This window comes from Triticum aestivum, chromosome 2B, assembly GCF_018294505.1.
Source record: "Triticum aestivum cultivar Chinese Spring chromosome 2B, IWGSC CS RefSeq v2.1, whole genome shotgun sequence".
NCBI lineage: Eukaryota > Viridiplantae > Streptophyta > Magnoliopsida > Poales > Poaceae > Triticum > Triticum aestivum.
Genome location: NC_057798.1, coordinates 114069724 through 114079479, shown reverse-complemented (window position 1 = coordinate 114079479; position 9756 = coordinate 114069724). Strand labels below are relative to the sequence as shown.

At 52.0% G+C, this 9756-nt stretch overlaps 1 protein-coding gene and 1 pseudogene across 1 annotated transcript; one reads left to right on the top strand and one right to left on the bottom strand.

The window, feature by feature from the left end:
• Positions 1–2972, bottom strand: LOC123039063 (cyclin-A3-1-like). Its single transcript, XM_044462366.1, has 6 exons — positions 2916–2972; positions 784–918; positions 493–725; positions 324–403; positions 153–228; positions 1–46 (listed from the first exon to the last, which is right to left on the bottom strand). The coding sequence occupies exons 1-6, from the start codon at positions 2970–2972 to the stop codon at positions 1–3; spliced, it is 627 nt and encodes a 208-aa protein (XP_044318301.1).
• A 307-nt stretch (positions 2973–3279) lies between these two features.
• On the top strand, positions 3280–6628 carry LOC123039061 (uncharacterized; annotated as a pseudogene).
• Positions 6629–9756: the final 3128 nt, after the last annotated feature.

Genomic DNA, 9756 nt, shown 5'->3' with positions numbered 1-9756 from the left:
CTAGTGGACCATTACCTTCTCTTCTTGGCCAGATTTGATGAACATCCTGCAAATAGGGAAGGAAGCAAACAGAACACAAGAGTTAGGAACACATTCGTAGCAACAAACAGGGTTGGCAACGGCAATTCAGAATAATTTGGTTTGTGATATACCTTAGGAAGGTCTTAGAGGTAGGATTGCCCATCTCAAACTTGAGATTGTTTAGTACATCCCTCTCCATCTTAATAGCTGCACATGCCCACAAGAACCCAGATCAGCATTCTAGCTAGGGTCGTCCAATTGCAAGATCTCACAAATGAACCAAGCAAGCAAGAGAAGAACACACACCTCCTGCTTCATGTAGGTGTTGTCGGTGATGTAGCAGAAGTCCTCCACATTTGGGGGGCTGATCTCCTCGTACTTACTGGATCCACACAACGGATCTGAAGTCAGGCTCATATCTTGATTTAACTGAACACTCAGCACAGAAATGAGGATAAAACGGGGGCTTACGAGGCAATGAGCATGGCAGAGACGCCGAGGAGCTGCAGCTTCTGACGGTTGAGGGAGTTGGACGAGAGGAAGCGGTCGATGTAGGAGACAGTGAGGTAGAGCGTGTCGGAGACGAGCTTGTACTCCTCGGCGACCTCGACGAGCCAGTCGACGAGGATGCCGCGCATATTGGGGGTGACGTCCACCTGCACCCTCTCGATGTAATCCGCCGCCGGCCGCCGTCTCGCTTGAACCTTGCGACGAACGAGGAAATTGATTAAACCGATGTGACCGAGGAAGAACGGCACGTACCTCCATGGATCGGAGGTAGGAGTAGATGTCGGACGCGTACGGAGCGCAGAGCTGCGGGTCGCCGGTCTTGTCGACCGCGTCCGTCACCGGCTTGAACGCAGGGAGGGATAGGGTGGCGGATCTGGCCGCAGAAACCTAGTGGATGGATGGATCCCGGAGTAGAGGAGAGCAGGTGGGGTGGCTACACTAGCTTCTACGGGATTAGAGGATGGGATCCGCGCCGTGATCCGGACGGGAGCAGGATGGGATCTACACGAGGCCGTCGTCGGGGTTTGTGGCGTGGTGGAGGCGGCCGTGAGGAGGGGAGGAGGAGATGGCGAGGGAGGGAGGGCGCCGCTGCCGGCGAGGGGATGGTAGGGTTAGAGAGGGGTGGCGGCGTCGATCTGGATCGGGGAGAGAGAGGGAGGCGGCGGGCGGGCGGGAGGAAGGGAGGAGAGGTTAGTGGATCTGGGTAGGGGAAGAAGGGCTCGCGGTGAGGGAAGGGGATGGGAGAGAGGAGGAGGGCGTGGGGGAGGCCATGGTCGTGAGTAGCGGTACGGGAAATGTACATGGCTAATGGGCGTGAGTTTTGGCTGAGGATGATCAGTTACTAAGAAGACCGTTTTCACAAATTTTCAGATCAAAAGGAGGAGCCTAGGTGGTACTTGCTTTGCAAACCACCCCACTGGACATAAATACGAATGTTGAAGCTCGGCTCAAAATAATGAATGGATTGAGCTGGCATTTGGTGGAGGATGGTTATTTGGGCATAGGAAAACATTGTAGAAAATGGATACTATTTGGACATGCCAAAGTGGTACTTCCTTCACAAACTGTTACTCTGAACAGAATAGGAAAATGAATATTTTTAAATTATTTTTGAACTAGGCAAGGAAGGTTTTTACATATTTGACGAAGATATGACCCAAAGAATTTATGAGATTTTTTTGGGAATTTTGGGAATGACAGAAATATAGGTTGCTTCACAACCTAGGGCAAAAACTGCCACATGGACATGACACATAGGCAAAACTGATGAGGTGGCACCTAGTCATAGCAACCCACCATAATTTACAAGGCTATGACCATCTATATTGGTCGTTAACAAGTAGAAATAAGGCAGTGGACTAGCACTGTTAGCTTTATGACCATTTCATGTAAGGAAATTATGACCTTTCTGACCAAAATGGTCGCAATGGTTTAGGGTTTGGAGCCCCTCGAACAGCTTTTGACCAATTGGTCTCAAATGGTCATAAATCTATGACCAATTCTTCCAGGGTAATTGACAGAAGGTCATAAGTTGACATATTTCTTGTAGTGAGTAAAGTGCAAGCAGGAAATATATTGTTTTCAAAAGTCTGTACTATGATCAAGAACCTGCACTCAATTGTGCAGAGGAAGGCACGCTCCATCGATCCGCCATGAACACCACTGTCCATCGGGATGCTCTGAGCTGCGCAGGAGAAACAAGCAATTGAGAGAAGCAAAATTTGTAGGATGTGTTTCAGCTGTGCCTGCCGTTGCTTTCCTGAACAAATCACTTGCTCATAAAGTCTGGGTGTCTGACACCTATTGTATGGCTGAGAAGCTTGAACCTTTCTATGCAAACTTGGCCACCCAGATTAGTTGAAATGACAAGAACATGCATGCACTCACAAAACTGCCATTAGTATCTGATTTTGACAGGGCCACCTGACCAGAAGATCGATAGCATAAGCTTACCAAAATCTGCACATCGATAACCATCTACCGGAGAGAAAAATTGCTTCCGATATTACACGCTCATGTGTGTTTCAATCGTTTGGATGGCGACTTACATCCTTTCAGTGCAGGAGGTTGGACAAAATTAAGCTAGCGGATATCACATCCTCTTAATGTTGTTCTACAAGAGCACAACACCGACATTTTGGTCGAGGCCACACGAATATGCTGCAACAGATTGGCACTAACCATGAATCAATCACCTTGCATACAAACCAAGTCAGTCACAAGTGAACAGCTCTGCGCTGAGAGAGAAGACAATAGCCTAGATGCATGTGCGTATCCAAACCAAACAGCACTGGACGTTTGCCAACCAGCACGTATACTACATATATACGACATCCCAATCAAATGCAAAGCAGAGAGGAGGAAGAAGGAGGGGATGAACTCACCATGAGAGAGAGGAGGAAGCCGACGCGCGCGTGCACCCATGCCCACAGGAGCGCCATCTAGGAGGCGGAGCCGCGGTAAAAGACTAAGAGGAGTCGCGCCGGCGACCAAGGCGACGCCGCGCCCAAAACCCTAGCCCCGCACACTCATGGAGATGTCGCGTCTTGTTGATGGAGGCGTTGATGCGGCGCTCGCTCCGGGCGTGGCCCGACTTGTGTAGGGCGTCACACCTTCCCCGCGCGGTGCCCGTGCCTGCCAAGGTCGCCGTCGTGTGCCGGCACTTCTCCGCCCTCTGCTTGTTCCTTCGCATTGCCGTGCGCGTTGCAAGTGGCGGAGGATGATGACCTGAACCAGCGTAACGACCGAATGCCGAGGAACCAGCTTGACTGCGGCGGCGGCATGGAACCCTGGCAAATTGATCCAATGGGGTATTAGGGTAGGCACCAGGCAGATTCTGGATAAAATTATCCATACCACCACCCGCCCGAATATCCTCTAATATGCCCTGCCAAGTTTCGCCAGCCAGAGCATGTGTGGGATTCGGGAGGGTTTGAGAGGGGGCAGACTGGGCGAGAGCGTGCGTGGAAAACCGAGGGATTGTGCGATGCGGTTGAGAGGCATTGGAAAAACCGGTCGGTGGGGCTAGTGAGTAGCGACTTCGTTCCATCGATGGAGATTGATCGTGAGGGCTGGTGGGAGGTGAGACGGAAAAAACCAGCAAGAATTAGTACTCCCACGTGCCTTGTTTAGTTTGAACTTATACTCTCCCACATGTCTACGCACGCCACTACCAAGACACACCCATGCTCCACTGCTACTGCATGTGGGAGGCTATAAACCATGCATAACCCCTTCGCATGCATGCGGTCAACGGTTTTGGAAGGGTTGAAGCATTCAAACATCCAATGAACAGTTAAATACAGGATGAAATATGGAGTTAAACAAGTGTCGTTGAAGAAGTCTTAGCTACCTACTGGCTTCAGGGTTCGTACACAGTGGGCCATGTCAGCTTGAGCTTATATAAAGACACAGTGGCAGTGGCACAAGCGGACTCACAGTCACCGGAGCCTTCCTTGTATCCATTCTCTCACAGCCGCTATCGGCAGTCGATCTCATCACAGCCGCCTTCCTCCCATCCGTGCTCGCACAAAAAGCTATAGCGTAGTCATCATAGTAATAAATGGCGTTGTCCATCGAAATGGTAGAGTCCAACGGCAGCCCCACGGCGGTGCCCAGCTCGTCGGCCGGCAGCAGCAGCAGCATACACGAGCCGTCGTGGGAGTACTATCTGCGGAAGTATCTCATGCTGCTGGCCGGGCTGGTAGCTGCAGCGACCTACGAGGCGAGTTTCAGCACGCCCGGAGTGTCGCCGCCGGAGGAGAGCGAAAGCGGGCGCATGGTCCTCAGGCTCACGCCTCAGTACATCACATTCGTCTACTTCAACGCTACCGCCTTCACGGCGTCGATTGGGGTCATCCTCCTCCTCCTCCTCCTCAACGAGAAGAGACCCGTCTGGCTGGCCGTGCTCCGGTTTGTCATGGTGCTGGACCTTCTCGCCCTCATGGGGGCCTATGCCAGCGGAAGCTGCTTCGACGTGCCGTCCACGGTGTACACCTGGGTGCTGGTGGTCGCTCTCGCCGCCTACGTCGGCGTTCACATCCTACTAGCTTCCTACACGCCGTCGGAATCGGAAGTGGAGAGCCCCGATGAGTCTCTCAAGCTCAGAGAGCAACGCAAGGTACTCATGCTGCTCGCGACATTCGCGGTGGGAATCTCGTACACCGCTGGCCTGAGCCCGCCCGGCGGCGACGAGGAAGGGCACGGCCACCTGAAGGCCTTCTTCTACTGCAACACCACGGCGTTCGTGGCGTCGCTGCTCATCATCGTGCTGCTCCTGGTCCGGAGGCTGCAGAGCCGGTGCTGCGCCATGGTGCAGCTGTGCGGGCTCATCCTGGTCGTGCTGCTCGGCCTCCTGGGGGCCTACGTCGCCGGGAGCTGCGGGAATGCGGGCTCCTCTGCCTACGTCATCGCGCTGATCGACCTGGTTCTCGTCTACATCTTCCTAGTGATGATGGTGTTGGTGGTTGTCTCGAATCCTCTCAAGAACACCAGCTGGCTACCACATCAATTTGTGTGTGCCTACTCTTCATGCTCAAGTTGGCTGCAAAAAAGAGGGTTTGGAGAAGGACAACTGCAAGCAGATATACCAACATCAGATGGCGGTAGGCAACAACAAGGCAGCAACATGGTCATGGTAATGGATGAGGAGAATGCAGAACCTGCAGGCATGGAGAAGGTGAAGTCTCTCCTTCTGCTGCTTGCGACTCTCGTGGCAACCATCACCTACCACGCGGGGCTGGACCCGCCGGGTGGCGTCTGGTCGCGGGACGGCCAGCGCCAGCAGAACAGCTACAAGGCCGGCGACCCGATACTGTCAGTGATGAACCCTAGCCGGTACATGGTGTTCTTCTACTGCAATTCGACCGCGTTCGTGGCGTCCTTGGTTGTCATCCTCATGGTCCGTGCGAGGGGCCTGATCCGACGGCACACGCTCGAGGTGGCCATGCTACTGTGCTTGCTTGGCCTCATCGGCGCGTACGCGGCCGGGAGCTGCCGGGACGTGATCACCACCGTCAAGCTCATAGCCTTGCCAGCAGCTACGTTGGCGTACGTGGTAATTCACGTCGTCTTCTTCACGTTGGACCACAAGGAAATGAGCTACGAGGACAACAGGAAGCTGGAGAAGAGGCGCAAGCGCCTCCTGCTTCTCGCCATTCTGGTGGCCACCATCACTTACCAGGCTGGACTGACACCGACGGGGGGCTTCTGGACGGAGGGGCACCGTGCGGGAGACCCCATCATGGCCGACACTTACGGGATGAGGTACCAAGCGTTCTTCTACTGCAACTCGACGAGCTTCATGGTGTCCATCACGCTCATCATCCTGCTCGTGAACCCGAACCTATACAAGCCGGGCATACGGTGCTACGCGCTGTACGTGTGCATGGTGATCGCCCTGTTCGGCCTGATGGGTGCCTACCTCAGCGGGACCATCCCCGATCCACAGACGTCCATGTACGTCTTCGTCCTGGTCGCCGTCGTAATCACGCTGATTGCCATCACGGCCATGGCGCTGCTGGTCCTGCTCATATTCGGCGAAGCCAATGGAGGAGAAGACAGCAACCCATCACGGCCAAGTCCGGCCGGCGACAGGGCAATGAGGCGGCGACACAAGAGTGGGAATAGTGCCAGGCGAAAGTACATGATGGTGCTCGCGATCCTGGCCGCGAGCGTCACCTACCAGGCCGCCATGAAGCCGCCGGGCGGCGACAATGCGGGAAACTCCGTGATGCGGCTCAACAACCCGGCCCGGTACAGCGCCTTCTTCTACTGCAACTCGACCTCGTTCGTGGCGTCGGTCGTCGTCATCGTCCTGCTGCTGCAGGAGTCTCTGCAGAACAACGTCTTGCTGCTCTATGCCATGAACACGGCGATCGTGCTCGACTTGTTCGGCCTCCTCACGGCGTACGCGGTCGGCAGCAGCCGGGAGTGGAAGGCGACGGGGTACGTCATCGCGCTGTTCGCCGCCGTGCTCGCCTACATCGGCATCCACCTCGTGCTTTGGTTCCTGGGCAGGAGAGCCCGGGACAAAGTAAATAATAATACTCCTGCGTGTGAACCGGAGGCTCAGATAGAGAGCTCAACCAATTGTTAAAACTGATACTGATGATCTCTAGGAACTAGCTAGACTGACGGTTAGCGAATCTCTTCACGTATTTATATACCCTATTGTATAAGAAAAATCATGTACACCCTCAATGTTTACTTAAAAATTGCAGTCATTGAATCGATGAGTACCGTGCCGAGACAAGGCGACGACTCAAAGGCCAACGAAAGACCAAAGTTTCAGATGTCGCCTCGTTGTGTGGTGCCGACCAGCTTCCTATCTCTCTTTCTTCACTACGGCTGCCCGTAATAGTAGTATCATAAACGATATCATGCATGTCATTTTTTTTGATGATTTGGCAAATAATAAAATGTGAAAAAAGAGGATGTGGTAACATATCATAATACCGTATCATATTAAATGTTACACTACTTTGTGTTATGCATAATAGTTAATAAGGCAATCTAAGATACTAACTAATGATACTATGCATTACGAAGGTAGTATCATACAATAGTATCATATGCATGATACTAGTATCATGTACTCCCCATTACAACGAGCGAAATATGGGATTTGCTCACTCTTCATCGAATAAATGAGTATGGTTAGTGTTCAGAACAAGGCAATCATTGAATCAATGAGTATTGTGCCAACCAGGTTCCTATCTCTTCAGTACCGGAATATGGGATTTTGCCGAGTTTCAGATGTTTGCTGAGTATGTAAACTAATATAAGAGCGTTTAAATCATTAAAATAGTGTTCTAAACACTCTTATATTAGTTTACGGAGGGAGTACATTTTATCGGGTACTAGGCAAGCATGACCTTCATCGAGTACAGTTTTTTTTTTGCACTCGGTAAACACCTCTTTTGTGTTTATTTTAATTATTTGCACTAGGCAAAGAACTCTTTGCCGAGTGCCCTTTTTTTTGCACTTCTCTTTGCCAAGTTTTTTTTTGCACTCGGCAAACAATTATTTTTCTTTTTCTTCTCCTTTCCCTTTGCCGAGTAAATTTTTATTGCACTAGGCAAATAATTTGTGTTGTTTAGACTACGTTTAGTTCTTATTTATATTTATAGCTAATAATAAAGGATGATGGGTTTCTCTAAAAAAATTGTTTGTCACCCAACTTTTCGCTTGTATCCTGCTGGAAACGAGCGTTTAATTTATAGGGGCTGCTCTAATCTCAAGGATTGAAGATACGCGAGGTGGTACTAACTCTGACGGGCCGCCTGAAGATGACATGTACTTAGGGTAGGGTCCTAGGCCTGACCCATATGCCCTAGCCAAGGACACTAAACAAGAGGCCAAGGCCTACAAAGATAGAAAGAAGATACGGACTGGAATTATCACTGGGTGCAAGCCACTCGACAGTAGATCCACTCGGATACCCCAATTCCACTCGACCGTCGTTATTCACTCAGAGTATGAGAATTCACTCGAAGGACAGAAGACCTAGGGTCACCTCTAGATGGCAACGGCCGGACATTCACTCCGTCACCTTATAGATCATTGAACACGGGCGTTACCAGTAACGTTTGTGACATTATTCTCTCATTGAATCCTTGCGTAACTGAGGACTGCGAGGAGTCGGCGTACTCTATATAAGCCACCCCTCCCCTCTTGCACAAGGGTTCGCACCCCCTGTAACTCAACACTCCAACAAATAAAGCCTTCGCGGCACCGAGACGCAGGGCTGTTACCTCCTCCGAGAGGGGTCTGAACTTGTAAATCCGAGTGTACATCCTCGCCGTAGCTAGGCTCTGTCCTCTCCTACGTACCCCCATCTCTACTGTCAGATCCGTTCCCACGATAGTTGGTGCCCACCGTGAGGCAGGCGTCTAAGCGAACTCCGGCGAGGTTGCGTTGTTCGAAATTCTTCGACATGGTTTCTAGCGGTGGATTGTCTCTAGGCTGTGAGATCCGTCTCGGCGCGCTCAGCTTCATCGCCGACGATTTGGTCCGGCTCCAGGAAGCCCCCCTCGACATCGAGGCGCTCCCCGTTTGCGAAGCAGCGCACTACCGCGCGAGTGCCTGCGGTGTCCTCCTACGGTAGCCGTCGACTCAATATCGATCGGCTCCGATGGCATCTTCGCTCCCCGCTGCTCGCCGTCGCAAGCGATCCGGTCGCTCACGGATCTAGTAGTGGGTGAAGCATGCAGTGGCTCGCCAGTCGCCAATGGAAAAAGATGGGTGGCCTAAACGATTATGCCATCGTTCTGAAGACACTTTGAAGACTCCATTGGCTTGCTTATTGAACTTGGAAATTTTGGGGATCAATGGGTAGAGGCCTTGCACACATCTACCATGATAAAGCACCCTCCTCGTGACCTGATCCTTGATCAAAAAGAAAAAGGGGTGAAACTCTATGAAAACACCATTATCAAGAGTAATGCGATGCACTGACAAAAGATTTTTGGATGCATTGGGAATGTGAAGCACATCATCTACGGGAATATCACGGTGTGGGGTTTGAATAATAGACTCTCCAACATGACTAATCATCATACCTAGACCATTTTCAGCTGTGTGAACTTGTTATTGGTCGTGATACTTCTCGTGCATGGTCATCTTCTCGAGTTCAGAGGTGATGTTCTCATTCGAGCCGGAGTCAAGATATCAATTGGAGTCAACTTCGTATGAAGCATCCGCTGCAGCTGCAACATGCCTTCTTCTAGAATTATCCTCTGCATAGCGCCACTTACATTCTTTTGCAATATAGTTAGTTTTCTTGCAGATCTGGCATTTGTTTTCATACTCCTCATACCCGGCGAAACGGCCCCCTTGGTTGTTGTTGTAGTAGTGGCGCGGAGGGCCATTGTTGTTGTAGTAGCCCCCGCCGCCGCCGCCACGGTGGCCGTTGCCTTGGCCACCGCCGGTGCCATGGGTTGTTGTAGCCGCCGCCACTCTGGTTGTTGTAACCACCACCGCCATGGTTGTAGCCGCTGCTGCCCGTGCCAGGGTAGCCGCTGCTAGGGTTTTGGCCGCCACCACCAGAGCAGCCGCCGCCGCGACCACCTTGCTTCTTGTTGCAGTAGCCGCCTCTGCCGCCACCCGGTCGACCCCTGGAGGCGGCATTCGCTGAAGACTTGAAGCCACCAGTGCCGCTGAACATCTCAGCGTGTTGATCGAAGTTTGCCACCATAGAGAAGAGCGCATCAACGGTGATGGGAT

What these genes read in the sequence shown, in the direction of transcription:
- LOC123039063 (XM_044462366.1), bottom strand. Translation starts at nt 2,972, where the DNA reads ATGGCGCTCCTGTGGGCATGGGTGCACGCGCGCGTCGGCTTCCTCCTC. An exon ending in TCTGCCATGCTCATTGCCTC is followed by an intron (nt 404 to 492) that starts GTAAGCCCCCGT and finishes GTGTGGATCCAG; the next exon opens with TAAGTACGAGGAGATCAGCC. An exon ending in CTACATGAAGCAGGAGGTGT is followed by an intron (nt 229 to 323) that starts GTGTTCTTCTCT and finishes GGGCATGTGCAG; the next exon opens with CTATTAAGATGGAGAGGGAT.